Source organism: Sebastes fasciatus, chromosome 2 (assembly GCF_043250625.1).
Source record: "Sebastes fasciatus isolate fSebFas1 chromosome 2, fSebFas1.pri, whole genome shotgun sequence".
Lineage (NCBI taxonomy): Eukaryota > Metazoa > Chordata > Actinopteri > Perciformes > Sebastidae > Sebastes > Sebastes fasciatus.
This window is the reverse complement of record NC_133796.1, coordinates 20,258,778-20,274,619: the sequence shown is the minus strand read 5'-3', so window position 1 is coordinate 20,274,619 and position 15,842 is coordinate 20,258,778. Positions and strand designations below refer to the sequence as shown.

Below are 15,842 nucleotides of genomic sequence, written 5' to 3'. Positions count from 1 at the left end.
CATTAGAAAAGACACATACCTCCGTGTCAGCTGGCTGTACTTCACTGACTGGCCCCTTCTGCATAGACTGGGCCTCAACACGCACACGCACACACACATACACACACACGCACAGGCGCACACGCACGCACACACACACACACACACACACACACACACACACACACACACACACGCGTGCTTAAGTCCCTATTGTAAATAACAGCCTCCAGTTTAGAGCAGCATTTTACATCGCTAACCCACATGATGGCAGTATCAGCCCTCTCAGTCCAGCTGATGGGACTTGAGCTGTGAGTGCCGGAGTGTGTGACTGAACTCATAATACTGCTTATATACTTTTACACTTCAGTCTTCATATAGTACATGTCCACTGTTTGCCCTGAGTGTCCACAATAAATATGTTAAAATCAAAGAAAGTGAGAAACAGGAAGGCACGTTCAGAGCCCATCAAATATACATGATGTGGATGGAGTTGTGTGTCAGGTCTATAAGAGATGAGATGATTCAGCTACAGCAGGTGTGTTAATAAAATATGACTCGATGTGGGAAGAATAGAGCAGCTGCGTGGCTCTGTGGGCTAATGATGTCGCGTACCTGGAAAAGCAATGTAAACACGCACATGGTATATTTAGCTGTTGGCCACATGTTCGCACGTGGAAACCCACATTCACTGAAGGCATTCACTCATACTCAGAAACATACATGTATGTACACATCTGCTTCTGCACCGCTGCTTTCACTTCCACCGCAAATCCTGACATTTGCCAAACTAACAGAAAGATTAAAATGCCGTTCTCCTGTTTCAGGGTCACAGGCCGCTCATTTGAAGTGGTGATTCGGGTTGTTTTCCAATCCACTTAATGGCTGCGAGGTAGTATCTCTGTGATGTTCTGCTTCTTAATCCAATGCACTTTGATTAAGAAGCGCTTCTCTTTGTTCTCTCTCTGCAGGGAGCGGAGGAAGATCAGAGGGACAGCGGAGTTGAACATTTTACTCACTCCAGTTCACTCTTAACTGGAGACTGCCAAGACAGTGTGGAGCATGAGGAACCCATGCTTTAAACATCCTCAATTATTACCGCTATCATTATCGCACACACTCAAAGAGACCTCAACCCTACATTGATCTACCTGATATACATTCCTTCAGTAGATGGGAGGAAGTATCTGATAACACCGCTAAAGTCTACACTCGGTCCCATTCTGCCAGACGTTACCATCGATCTGAATGCATGAACACACGCATACATAAACGCACAAACACACTCGCATGCACACACGCCACCAGATGCCCCCTCAGCTGTACTGCTGGCTGTTTGCCTTTAAGGGGTGTCAGCGTGGGTAATCTCAGGTGACGTACACCTGGTAACGCACAGCCCAAGACATCTGTAGGACAGCAGGCCTGCTAGCTTCACAGCCTCCGTATCCACGTGCAACCCCCCGAAAAAAAGGTTTCTTTTTTGAACGCAAGTGTGATTTAACCTCGCTGTCGCAATGAATGCCAAGAAACAGGCACAGTTCACCCCATGTATGCAAGTTCCAACTTACTTTCTTCATTTACTTGGTCCGATAAGGAGTGGTATCATTTGTCAATATGTCATTCAGTGAAGTCCCAGGTGCATCCGACATCACTATAACGCTCCGTCTGTGTTTCTTTGGGCCAAAAAGACATTATTTAACCTCCGGGAGCAGGAAAGGTCAATGCACATGTAGCACACAGAGGCCTCTATGAGCCCCGAGGGATTGCTAACAAGGTCAAGGCCCCAGAGAGGAAACTAAACGGGGCTACAAGGAGGCCTGCATGCAAAAACAATGCTGCGCCAACAGGAGGCGCTGTCAGGGACAGTTCAAATGTTAAGTGAAGCATGTTCTTAGTTGTATTCCCAGACAGCATCCCCCCCTCCCCTCGGGCTGGCTCTCTTGTGCAGAGCTGCTGCTCCGCAGTCTGAGGGGCCTAGGGGTTCTTGGGGGGTATTCCCTGTAGGAAAGCAGGGAGCCTGAGGGGCTCCGGTGTGTAGGAGCTCTGGGAATGCAGAGGCCTTGGGGGCCTGGAGCTCAGATGGGGCCTAGAGGGCAAACTTTCTCACACAGGGAGCAGAGATGGAGCAGATACAGAAAGACAGCGAGGGGAAAACACCTTGAGAGGAGTCTGTCAGATATGCAGGCAGCAGAAGGGAAGATCCCATGAGGGTACACAGAAACACAAACACACACACACACACACACACACATGTATGTACTCTAACCCAAAACCAATATGTGGGCCAGCTTTTGAAATATTCCCCTCTCTCCTCAACCATCCCGTCTTTCATCTTCTCCTCTTTTTCTCCCCCCTGCTGTCTCCTCTATTCCGCTGGAAGATATTAACGCCTAACAGGATTAGATGTGTCTCTATCATGTGAGACACAAGATCACAAACCAACCCTTAGCCCCCTGGGGAACAGCGGGATGGGAGGGATGAAATAAGGCCTCCTCGTCTCCCCTCTCCTCTCCTCTCCTCTCCTCCCCTCCATCCCAAAGGTATCCAGATGCTGGGACATGGGGAGAGAGGACCGGAGAAAGGAAAGACACAAATGTTGACAAATGGAGCGAGAGGGGCGTTTTGTCCAAAGACATCAGTCTCACTGGGATAGCTTTGTCTCCACCCTCACTGCCGTGAACTCCAAAACAACTCCACTGTGGGCCCGTCTTTTAATTAAAACTTGAAAAGTTTCCTCTCTGCATATATCATTATAAGATATGCAGCGGCCTGTCAGAGTGAGTGGGCGACTAAAGCAGCTGCGTAAAAGCTGTTTGAGACTGATTTTGAGTCCTCCTGACCTCAGTCCAAAGGGCTCCCATTACTCCAGAGGCAGTTACAATTAGTTACCAACTCACTAGGTTTATGGTTCCTAAATTGAAATGTATCGCTCTTTAAAGCCTTCTCTCTAATTGTGTAGTCATTAATGGCCGATTCCCTATCTGCTCTACGTTGATGGGCACATAAAAACTCATGATGATAGACGAGCAGAAGTGCAGTTGTTAAAACGAGAGGACTCTTTCTGTCTCATCACCACTAGGAGGAGTAGAGTCCTGCGATGGGAGAGAGGAGGGGTAACCACTTTTCTCTGAGTTGACATGAAAGATTGATGGATTTCTTCAAGCTTCATTGTCCAGAAGTAGAAACATGCGAGGCGCCGAATTAGCCTACATTCACATGACACTCACATACAATCACAGAAGGAATGGACTGTGTAGCATCAGGGCCAGCGTTTTACAAAAGCTGAGGTCAAAGGTCCAAGTTCACCCAGTGCAGCCCCTCCACCACACACCAGTAAGAGTAAGGCTGCGTTACAAATCCTGAATCTATTTTGAAGACAAAGAGAAAAGCAATGCTACCGGATTTTGACTGCCGGTGTATGAACCTAAGTATCTGCGTCTACAAAACTAGTATGCCGCAATCTTGGACAACCCAAGTAACTGTCCTGTTCTGTGTCTTCAGACGGCTCTAGACAGCTTCCCAGAGATCTCCGTGGTGACTGAACTAAAGAAGGACGGGGAAACCCCTGCCTTTAAGGTGCGTCTCAGTGGGAAGGCCTACAACAAGAAAACCATGAAGCCCTACAAGATGCCGAACAAAGTGCCACAGGTAAGACGGAATAATCTCTGCATTCCAAATCACATACTTTTTCTTTTTACTTTTAGTACGTACTGCAGCTGCCCTTACAAAATACGTACTGTTGCATGCAGTATGCATACATTCGGGACATACTACTTCGTCATAACATTGCGCCTTGAACTTTGATCCTCTGGCTCATATATCCGCTGTGCAGAGGATTGTGGGTGAGAATAGCCAGAAAAGCATACTGGAAAAATCCTGCCAAATGCGACCGGATGTAGTAGGACATCCTGGTATTTTTGGCATACTGCATTTGACATACTATGTATTGGGACATACTAAATCTTTTTCTGGCATACTATATAGTATGGTAGTATAGGTATTGTAACGCACATCATTTGGATTTTTCTAATTTCTTCACTCATTTTCCATAAATATAAATGTTTCCTACATGATGGTCGATATGCTGCTTATTCCACACTGCCAGGAATAAAATCCTGAATACTTCATTTATTGCTCTTAGTCACATTTAATCATATCGAGCCTTAAAATACTTCAACAACTTTGTTTGTTATGTGATTTAAGTGAGATTGAAGATGAAGTCTATTTTATGTTCTCTTGTTTATTATATGATGATTTACACGTTTTAGTGATGGGCTTTCTTGATGAATGATTTATTAAAAAAAACCTTGAAGTGTGTTTTTGGCGGGGAACCTTTTTTTTGTGGCAGATTTTAGTTGAAGAGCCTGGGACAGGAGAAAAGTTCTTTGTTTTCAATGTGATGTAAAAAGTTATGCTCATATCTGACAAATATTTCACCACTGAAACAGTATTTTGAGGAACATGAGGAGCTGGAATCTGCCTATAAGATACCCTCCATGTGTACGTTTTTGGCTGTAGGATGAAAAGTCCTCCCTTTAGGTTGGTAAAACTGCCAAATTCCCAGAAAAAATACAGAGGACCTCATATAACTATATAATTACAAGCATAGTGATAAGTAGTAATACTACTAATTATGATGGCGATAGCAATAAAAGCAATAACAATGTTATTATTCTAAATCAGGGGTGCCCAAACGTTTTTCCCCTGGAGGGCCAAAACTGGAACTTAATGGGGGACCATGGGCCAAAAGTAAACATTCCCCTAATTGAATATTATTTTAGCTTTTATATAGTTATCCCCTTAAAACAAACCTGCTGAATACAATTGGGCTCATTTCCAGTAATGTAATGTAATACCAAGACTGTTTAGGGACCCCAGTATGCAGAAATATTAAAATAGACCATTTTTAGAATAGGCTAAAATAACATTTATACTGCTTTCAAAAAGCTGCATGTTTTTGCCCCAAACTGCATATGATTACTAAAAAATGGACATGTCTGTAAAGGGGAGACCCGTGGGTACCCACAGAACCCATTTCATTCACATATCTAGAGGTCAGAGGTCAAGGGACCCGTGTGAAAATGGCCATGCTAGTTTGACCTTGCCAAAATTTAGCGTAAATTTGGAGCGTTATTTAGCCTCCTTCCCCACAATCCTGGTACAGCCTCCGAAAAACAGTAAAGTTGGTTGCCGGTGATTGTGCAGGCCTTTTAATAATAATAATAATAAAAAAGATTCGCTAACATCTGGCAGGCCAAATCAAACCTGATGCCCAAAGTGGCTGCCATGTGGCCCCCACATATAAAGTTCCAATTCAGCTTGGTAATCAAAATCAAATCAATCAAATGTTTTGTCCAAACAGCTCGATAATGAACTGAGATTGTGCTGTTGTTTTGCTATCATGAAGGTTATTATATAATGGGCAGAAAGCCTGTTATGAAAGCCTCAGCACAGGATGGTTCAGATGTCCCAAAGATCATTAGAAACAACACAGTGGGCTACAAATCCCCCGGGCACAAGGAACAAACACAAGAGATGAAAGACAAAGATGAGGGGATATATTCAGATAAAAAAATAGGGCATCGTGAGGATAAGAGTCAGAGAGGAGCAGGGGACACTGCGTAGTTTGTTATGCAGGCAGTTTAAGTAGTTAAGTTGTAGTAGTCATTTAGGGTTTGCTGCTGTTAATTACTGATATGGAAATGGAAATGTACTATGAAAAAAAAAAGCTCTTTAAAAGGAGATCGTTGGTGGACAAGACAAAGTGAAAATTATACTTTATGGCCCTCATCTCCACCCTGTTCTCACCCAGAGGGCTCATTATTATCAGTGCAGAGGGGTTGATCCACGCAGACACTCATATGAGAGCTGTCTGAAGGCATTACTGTGCACACACACTCCCCCAGTGTGAATGATTAGGAACCTATCATAAACAGGAGGGGCAGGCTGTTAAACATGGCCGCGAGGCAGGCTGCACAGATATTAGTCCACGTGCCCTCATCTTGCTCAGGCAAACACACACATTAGGTTCTTTTACATCTCCGTGCACGACTAATACTCATCCACCTTCACTCACACACTGGCCCCAGACACACAGATGCACCCTGACACATGACAAACCTCATATGCTATTTGGAGGAAGTGCATTGAGCTACTTAGTGTTTTAGGCCTCCCAATTATTCAAATGCATGACGCAAGACTGACCCCACACTCTTTAGCGAGGCAATAGAGCAAATATTAGATTATCCAATGGACAGAAACATAACAAAAAACTTCAAATGTCACCACAGGCAACACCTCCACTTTGAATCTTCCTCAGACCTGGAGCTTTTTTTTTTGTCTGATTAACAATTCATCTGAAAAGAAATCTGTATTCTTGGACGAAGCTGTAAAGTGGAGCCCTGCCAGAATTTGGTAACCTATTTCTGCAAATGTTTTATGAAATTCTCATTGTTATTGTCATGTTGCCGTCTTACAAAGTTATTTAAACCTGGGAAAATGTCAAAGAAATTTATCTAAAAGTCAAACCTGAATATTTAACAGCTTTCCAGACATTTTTTGGTCAGAGAGTGTTTGAAGAAGCTCCTACATCACAACAGAATAACACAGCCCACACATACATCGCCCTGTCCCTTGTTCCTAATGAGCTTTATCGCATTGGTCCCGCTTGACTTGTCTTGCTAACTGGCACACATATATCCATATGTTCCACATGAGCAGGCAGAGGGGACAGGCTGGGTGGCACAGAGCTGCTTTCTCAGTTACATCTGAGAGTTTTACTGCAACAGCCAGCAGCAACAGCGAGTCAGCTTAACTCCATCTCCGCTGTGTGCGTGTGTGTGTGTGTGTGTGTGCTGCAATTAGTCATGAGAAGTGTTAACAGCATCCGCTTGTTCCTGGTGTTCAATGAGTCAAACGCAGACTTGAACATTTGAGTGGCCTATACCCGATATAGCTACCTGAGATGCAGCATGTGACACTTCAAGCACATGCAGCACACATGTACATACAGGAGCCTACACAGGCCTAACATAGCAAGTACTAGGAGAACAAAAAGAGAAGTGTGAAGAGTGTGTGTTGTATAGGCTGGAATCTGATTGCTGAAGATTGCGAGCGAACAGACAAGTGTTCACCTGTACCCATCTAACGACTGTATAAAGCGAGGAATCTCTGTCTGTCTGTCTGTCTTTCTGTATGTCCTTTGCATATCTCGAGAACCGATCATCCTGATCTACTTCCCACTTGGCAGGTGTATTGCTGGGGATCCAAGGGAGTGCTTTATTAAATCTGGTGCATTAATAAACTTTGAATGAACAAATGAAAGGTGCTCTGTGCAGCAGCGGTGGCGGGACTTCAGGGCTCTGCAGACAGCATGTCGTCCGCCTGGCTCATTGACTGCAATTCACTTTTGCTGATGGATCCTGGATATACTAATGTTACAACCCAACTCTTCTTCACTTCCATGGAGTCAATGAGTGATGAGCGGTTCTCTACACTGCTGCAAGCATCTTCCTTGGGGCACGAGCCCCCAACAACACTGCAGGCAGCTGTGAGGCTATCGTGAGCCAAGTAATGGACCCATTCCGAATGGGAACGCGCCACGAACGTGCACTACACTAGCGTTCTTTAATAGCAGGTAGAAAACCAAAAGCCACAACACAGAGATATGGGACAAAAGGAGATCTGCCCACCAAGTACTGCTGCTCTCTGACTTTATGCATGGAGCACACTGAGCTCAGGTGTGTCCCATGCTGCTGGTTACACTCATCAGGTCTGAAGCCCAGGAGACAGAAAGCACAGACACAGCAGAGGAACCACACAGAGGAAGCTGTCACACTACAATTATTTAGTTTTGGATCGTTCTGAATGGTGACACTGTGGGATTTGTAAGCCATAGCGGTCAAGACTGAGAATTCAGAAATTATGATTTAAAACAGAGTTGAATTTAAGGCTACACTACTGCTTTAAATGCACTGTAGGGTGGTATCAGACAGATGGAAGAAATAATTCAGTTGATTAAAGGAACAGTTCAACATATCGGGAAATTAGCTTAAAGGATCAATATCCAGCTGCTGGCAGTATTGATCTTCTTTTCTAAATCTCAGCAAGAAAACAAATAAGCAATTTCACAAAATATTGAACTGTTCCTTTAAGATACATCTCATATTTATGAAGTGTGTTCTGTCTCTATCCTTGAACAGCAATGGACCCTTTTCACAGCAGATATTTTGACTGGTCATAGCAGGAAAAGCACAGGTGAAATTGATAACGTTAACGATGACTCAGTTCCATTAAGTGCCCCAGTAGCTGTTCCAGTGAACCAGCATGCACCTGTCCTTAGTGGAATGCAGCCATCATTAATGTTATTAAATACACCTGTGCTTCTCCTAGAATGACATGTCACAAAGAGAAATAATGACAAGTTAAATGATGATGCTTTGCAGCGTAACACACACCATATTTCACATATATATATATATATATTTTTATTTGGACGCAATTCATGAGCATGTTCAGTGTGGAAAAGGAGACATGTTGATGTGTTTGTGCCCATGTGTGATGTGGACTATTAATGCAGAGAGGATTAGGACAACAAAGCACAACAGAAAAAGGGTATTGAGCAACATTAATTTGATTAACATTACAAATTCTGGTCATAGTTTGATCTTTTTACATATATCTATGCACCTGTCATACAAACTATCCATTAAACAATAAAAAAAAATGCGATACAAAAGATGAATTTCTGACGTTAAAAAACACCAGGCTTATACTGTTGCCAAATGCAGTGGAAATAAATTTGGTACATCTGATACAAAAAGATGACCTCGGAGTGATGTAACAGGAAGCAAGGAGTCATGTGGAGTTATGTATTCAAACCAATACAGTACTCAAAAGCACAACCTTAATTAAATTAGACAGCTGTAAAAAGGTAAAGCTCAAATGTAACATCAATAAAAATCTAACACGGAGCATACTGTTGGCTGAAGTATACCAATAAATACATTTCAAACTAAGTAGGAAGAAAAAAAACTTTCACAGGCTACACTAAAAACAAATGCGTGCAAAAACCATGCCATTAAACATCAGTTCATTAACAGTTCTTAAAGCACTTAACTAATCCAAAAAACAACAAATCATATGGCAAGGAAAACTGTAAACAAAGAATCATCATTTGTGAACGAAAACGATCTCTAGCTGAACACTGAACTCCTGTCGAACCTAAAGTTCAGGAGAGATTTGATAAATAAATAAAATCTGAATAATTGTTCTGCGCTGTAGTTTCACATTAACAGTGATATCAAAAACTGTATCTCACAGTTCACTTAAAGTTTGGCATTCAGCTTTGACAGGTTTTATTAAAGACCATCTACACAGATATCTGAGGCAGCGATGCCGGCGATGCGGCTGGAAGGCACCATCGATGGAAAGTAAGTCCACTTTGCTCCTGAATGTCAGAAACAGAACCGAGATGGACCCTTAGTGTTAGTGGTAGGACCGACCCTAATCCCTCCTCTTCGTATCTACAGTGTTAGTTGACAATCCAACACATCTGTCCCACTATTTCGAGGAGAGGATGGAGTGGTGGTTGAAGTGGTGGAAGGAGGTGCAATAGTCTGTGATTCTGTCTTTGAAGACAAAGATGTTCATCAACCCTCTTCACACACACGTCAGACACTGCACCGAGAGCTCAGAGCTCGTCGTGGCTCTTGGTGAGGTCCTCTCCGTAGTTGGTGGCCTGGCTTCCGACGAACATGTTCCAGTTTTCAAGGACCTCCTCTTTGGTCAGCATCTGGTCCTGAGGAGGGACGACAAGGGAATTATAAGATAAGTAAGCCTTATTCTAACAATATCCATATCAAAATATGTTTGAAAATAGAAATTGGTTTCAGGTCATGGCCACAGCAATGATTATACAATTCAAGTTACATCCGTAAAGATGTATCTGTGTAGAATTCTAGTGTAAGATGAAAAGGGTCAACATAAAAAGCATTTTCAAATGAATCAATCAATCATGATGTTGAACGCACTTTGTCCTGGTCAGACTCGTACACCAGATGTCTGGCCTCAGCTTGGGCGTGGTCGTAGTCTTGTGGCATAATCCAGTGGCGGATTTCATCCAGGTCCATTTTACCATCTTTGTTCAAGTCTCGGAAGTCAGAGAACTGTTCCCTCTCGGTCCTGACCCAGTCCGGCTCCGGACCCCCGTCCTCATGAGCAAACATGTCGGCTGAAACAGCAAAGGACAATGGAAGTGAAAAACTTACAGTTTTAAGTTAATGTTGGCAGTTTAAAAAATTTTGATTTAAAAATGTACACCTCAAATATACTTCTGTGATCCCAACTTAAAGGGCAACCATAGAGGGTAGACATATTTTACATGAAAGAAACACAGCTTTGATTCCTTCATCAGGTCAACACAAAATATCCAGTAACGAGTCACCAATAAAACCCTAAGACAGACATGTACGCGTCTTAAAGGACCAATGTGTAGGATTTAGAGGCACCTAGTGGTGTGGTTGCAGATTGCAACAACTGAATACCCCTCCGCTCACTCCTCCCTTTCCAAGCATGTCGGAGAACTACGGTGGCCTTCAGGTAACGTAAAAACACTAAAAGCTCTCTTTAGAGCCAGTGTTTGGTTTGTCCGTTCTGGGCTACTGTAGAAACATGGCGGAACAACATGGCGGACTACGTGAAGAGGACCTGCTCCCTATGTAGATATGAAGGGCTCGTTCTAAGCTAACGAAAACACAATGACTCTTAGTTTCAGGTGATTATACACTAATGAAAAAATAGCAGAAATGGAATATTATATTTTTAACTAATAGATGTCCTGAAATCCTGCACACTATTCCTTTAAAAATGTGGGGAAATCAAAGAAAGGTAAAAGATTCTGCCATCAACAAATAAACAGCTACGCAGATGATAAACAATTTTTGTATTTTTCTGTCTGTGCCAACTGGCTTGTTGTTGCCCTTTTCTCTGTAGAAGGTTTACCAAATTTACTTTATTCTCATTTATCAGTCAATGCAACAATTTTTACTGTATGGTTTTATTGTCAGATAGCATGTTGCTACGCTTATTTAATTTGACCTAATTCATTTCAATTTATTGCTCAAACTTACCAATATACTCATCTTCATCCACGTGTCCGTCGCTGTTCTTGTCAATGTCCTCCATGGTTTCCTGCATTCAGAATGAGTTAACAGTGTCACAAAAGGAAGACAACAATACAGGAACTTTCACTTTGAGTAATAAAAGAGAAACACGTCGCCTCAGGACGCTGGCAGACTGACACTACAATGACCAACAGGATTCCCAGCTGATGAGAGCCAAACCCTCCACAATAAAAGATGATGTCCACTTGGCTTTTAAAGCCCGTGTAGATGTTTTTCCTTTCTCACATCCTGGATATGACAAAACATGAATTTAACTGAACGGTTACTAAAAGGCTTGCCGTGTGAGCTGATCATTAGTTTGCAACCTCATATATACACTAATTGCAATGCATCTAGGCATAACACACGCATGCAGCTACATAGATTGAAATCACTGTATGCATCCTTACCTGCAGGTGAGATGCCCTCTCTGAAACCTGCTGAATGATTAATAGTCATGTAGCTTCTATAGTCCAATAGCTGACTAATAATAAACAAGAACATCCATCCATCCCTCCATTTTCTATACCCACTTAACCTGTGAAAGGTTGCGTGTAAACAAGAAGGGATACGTTCATTACAAATATGAAACCTATAGACCACTATAGACCTCTGTAAACAGTTCAAGACAGTGTGAGAGATGTTCTGTACATTTCAGAAGCATGTGAGAGGCACATCACAATCACACTAGTCCATTCAGGGACTCAATATAGATTCAATATACTAAAAGGTTGGGTTAATAGTCTGAATCCCACATCTTTAAACCAAGAATGGGTGCAACAACAAACAGCAGCCATCTAACCACATGTTCAACCAACCGATTAGCTCAAAGTCTGTTCCACAATCTTTCACAGGTCATACTATAATTTACCTGGACAAACATATAAAACATTATAAATATATATATATATATATATATATATAAATAAAATCAATTAAATAACAACAATAAAAAGACATTATGAGATATACCATTCTAAACAACCATGCTGTGATGTACCTATAGGACATTGAGGAGGCTATACGATGAAGAAAGAACCCTGTCAGTGTTTTTTTTTTTTTACAGTTTAGAGTGTAATGCAGTGGAGGTCTCTGGCCTCTGAAAGCAGCAACAGAAGCAGATATCAGCAGCAGGTAGATATGTGTAGCCGGACATTGAAACAGAATGATCCGTTATGTGAATGAGTGCGTGGGTGCACAGTTGGCACTCAGTAAGAGGACTACGTGTTCCTTCCTGAACCTGCACTACAAGCTCCATTAGTGATCCGTTCTACTAGCCTACAGAACAATCAAGTCCTTTCTAAAGCTGCAGAGTGTCTTTTTCTTTCCTTACATGACTACATAAACCATCAATCACTCATTGTTGCATGGTTCTGTGAAAGATCTGTGTTATAAAAAAGGAGGCGAACCCTTAATATTGTGATAAAAGCTTCAGCCAGATTCACCACAATCAGTGAAGACGCCACTGCACAGTTGGCAACATCCGATGATGTCATAAAGATGAGAGATTAATAATTAACTCTGTCAAATGGGTAGTACAACTTTTATGAACAGAGCAGCGTAGAGCATCTCTGCTAACATTTGCCACGCAACTGTTCCATGAAGCCAAATTTATATTTAAAGATTGAGTCTTAAATGGGACAGTCGGCCCGTCCCACTGGACCTGCTCCAAAAAAATACAGAAAGTCAATCATTTCCTGGCCCGGTTAAAATTTCATTAAGGAGTTATCCAAATGTGGCACATTCATCCAAGCAGCCCATTAGATTAAAGACAAGGAATAGAAACTCAAATCTGTTCCTGTAATTGAATAATTTCTCTTAGCGGATAGAAACTCTAAATTTAGGGAGTTTTATTTTCTCCTTCACGTAAATCTGAATGTCTAACACTATGCTTAATGTACCCAATCTACTATTATCACACTTAATTACCACGTGATTGCAGAGGGCTTACCAGAACCACAGTGTCCCTCATGTGTTCAAACTCCTCAGGGTGGAGGAAGGATGTGAACTCTTCTCTGTCTGCTGCCAGGTCCCCGTTCAGATCAGCTCTTTTAAACCTCCTCTCATCACGAGGGAGCATCTTCTTGAAGCTGAACTGGTCTGTTGCTTCCTCAAACTCCTCCGGGTTGGCTAAAGAGGGGGGATTAAAACCAGGTTACTGTCATGCGTATAGATAGCTACTTTTAATACAATACTGTATGTAAAAAAAAACAACAACACACATACCGAGGTAGTATCCGTACGTGGCTTGCTTGTACTCATCCCATGAAATCTTGTTGTCTTTGTTCAGGTCATAGTCTGTCCACACCTTCGCCACATTCTCATAAACGTAACGCTTCTGCACGCGTTTTATCCAAGCCTTGAGCTCGGCTGTGGTGATGAGGCCATCTGAGTCACCGTCTATCCGGTCCACTATTTTACTGTAAGGCAAGAGAATAAAGACAGGGAGCATTTGTTAGAGTTTCTATTAGGCTTGTCCCGAATACCATTTTTTGGGCTTCAAAGCTTTGGTGAGAAATATCTGAAGGTATTCGGCGCATCGCAGAAGGCGCTGATTTGGAGGTTGATTACCATGGAAACGGTCGAAGCTTCAAAGCATTTGGGTCAGCCCTATAGTTATTATTTATACTTTTAATGCTCAAAGATGATGGTTCAAGATCCAAAATAGCAGGGCTGTGTATCGGCAAGAATCTGGCGATATGATGCGCGTCATGATACAGGGGTACCGATTCAATATATTGTGATATATTGCGATTTTATAAATCAAATTTTAGGAAAACTTTTACACGCTAGTGTGAAATGGTTGGTACCAATAGATTCCTTATGTTTTCTATTTTCATATGAGACCAGTATCTTCATTTGTCTCTCATAGTTTTAAAACTGAGCCCGCTACAACTTCCGAAAGATCGAACAACGGCGGGCTGTCGGATTTTTAAGAAGTTAATTAAAACATGGATACAGCGTTTTGGAGAATCGGTCACAACACATAATATCGCGATACTCATGTGTATCGATATTTTCTTACACCCCTACAAAATAGGCACTTTGTCTTATTTTCAAGGATAAAATGACGAGCACAAGTCAAGTCTTTGTGCTGCTGCTGTCTCACCTCAGTTACTATTCTTATACCAGCAGGCAGGAGAGAAAAACCAATAAATAAATATTTGCTAGTACCATTTTTACTATAAGGGACGTGGCTTTAATGAGACTGGGAGGAGGAGCACATTTTTAGTGAAGAATGATGAGTAGCTGCTGCTGGGGTGTATTCTTAGAGCTGGGCTGCCACGTTGTGATGTTACATGGGGGTCCTCCCACTCTCAACACCAACAGGAAAGAGTTTTCTTTGGGGAGGAAAGCCCATTTAGCCAACGTGTGATACATAGTGCCAACTTGTCATGCAAGGCAATGGAGAGAAAAAAAAAACACTTTGAAGTAGACAGACAGCAGCTCTATATGAAGACTGTCTACTGCCACACAACTTTACTCAAACTTACCACCTACCAATGGTTCTTTAATGATGATGTATAATTAAGATTTCGGCTGAGCAATTAACTCCACATAGGAGTGTGTGCGCAATTACGCACAGTTTTTATCTTGGCCTTGTAGATGGCTTGCACATCTTTCTCATGCACTTGTTAAATTTTAATGTCCTTAGCACTGAACAGTTACACGCAACAGACTCCAGCAGCTGAAGAAGTGAGTGTGCGTGATTTACACAAACAGAAGGAGCACCAAGAAGACTGGTACCAGAACCAGCTCTCATGTGCATCATGAGTAGTATAGTGTCCTTCCTTACCCAAGCTTGTCTTTGCTCTCCTCTGGTGTGAGCTGGTCAAACGTCTTGGCTTCCTCTTTGCCAAGAAAGGCCTCATGGTCGTACTGGAAACTGTTATTGTCATCGTTGGTCGGCCTGCTGCCCAGGTCTGGTTCATGAATAACCCTCTCCTTCCTTGACGTTGGCTTACCGTGCACCACGACAGAGCAGCACAGGAGCGCAGCACACACGAAGCTGAAGAAGACGTCCATCAGTCCAGAGATGATGAAGCTGCTGGAGCTTCTCGGTTGTTTTCTAAAAAAAACAGGCCTGTGTAACACTACAATGAGCCCAGCAACTGTGTAGCTACTTTCACAGCTTGTACCGACACACATACACTAACCTCTCTTCCTCTCCTCACTTGGCTGTGCGCAACAATGTTGCAGCTGCGTGATGACCAAAACCTGCAGAGAGCTGCACCTGAGGCTGCACACATACAAGTCCACTGAGAGGAACACCCAACAAACGGTTTTAGGCAATCCTGTGCCTCTTTTTCCTGAAGGAGGGATGCAACCAAACGGGGATTTCCTGCCGCTTTACGTACAGCCAATCACAGTGTCTGTTTCAGGCAGAGCCCAGCCTCCTCTGCTGAGAGGACCCCTACCATTGGTGCATGGGATAGTCTGTAAAACCAGAGGGGGATTCAGGCGCCACGTTGCACGCTGACGCGCAAACTCAGAGCACTATGGAGTCAGTGTGAAACCAGCGAGGAGGGAAAATACGAAATTGTTACAGCTCTGCTCTACAACCTGCAGAGCTGCTTCAGTATTATGGTCGTGTTCAAAATACACCACCAACATGCACCCCTCCATGACGGCGAGGCTGTGTGTAAAATGTGTGGAGCGTACAAGCCCCACATTGCTATAATTATGCACCGTCACCCACAA

At 42.8% G+C, this 15,842-nt stretch overlaps 1 protein-coding gene across 2 annotated transcripts; it reads right to left on the bottom strand.

The window, feature by feature from the left end:
• Window positions 1-8,437: 8,437 nt before the first annotated feature.
• Window positions 8,438-15,458, bottom strand: rcn1 (reticulocalbin 1, EF-hand calcium binding domain). 2 transcript variants are annotated; one of them, XM_074613476.1, is made up of 7 exons: window positions 15,299-15,439; window positions 14,938-15,210; window positions 13,368-13,561; window positions 13,093-13,271; window positions 11,109-11,169; window positions 10,011-10,210; window positions 8,438-9,778 (listed from the first exon to the last, which is right to left on the bottom strand). In XM_074613476.1, the coding sequence occupies exons 2-7, from the start codon at window positions 15,165-15,167 to the stop codon at window positions 9,671-9,673; spliced, it is 972 nt and encodes a 323-aa protein (XP_074469577.1). In that variant the 5' UTR covers window positions 15,168-15,210; window positions 15,299-15,439; the 3' UTR covers window positions 8,438-9,670. The 2 variants fall into 2 exon arrangements, with proteins under 2 accessions (XP_074469577.1, XP_074469573.1); XM_074613472.1 differs by having other exon boundaries at window positions 14,938-15,458.
• Between the last annotated feature and the right edge of the window lie 384 nt (window positions 15,459-15,842).

What these genes read in the sequence shown, in the direction of transcription:
- rcn1 (XM_074613472.1), bottom strand. Translation starts at nt 15,290, where the DNA reads ATGTGTGTCGGTACAAGCTGTGAAAGTAGCTACACAGTTGCTGGGCTC. An exon ending in CACGTACGGATACTACCTCG is followed by an intron (nt 13,272 to 13,367) that starts GTATGTGTGTTG and finishes CCCCCTCTTTAG; the next exon opens with CCAACCCGGAGGAGTTTGAG. An exon ending in TGAGGGACACTGTGGTTCTG is followed by an intron (nt 11,170 to 13,092) that starts GTAAGCCCTCTG and finishes TTCTGAATGCAG; the next exon opens with GAAACCATGGAGGACATTGA.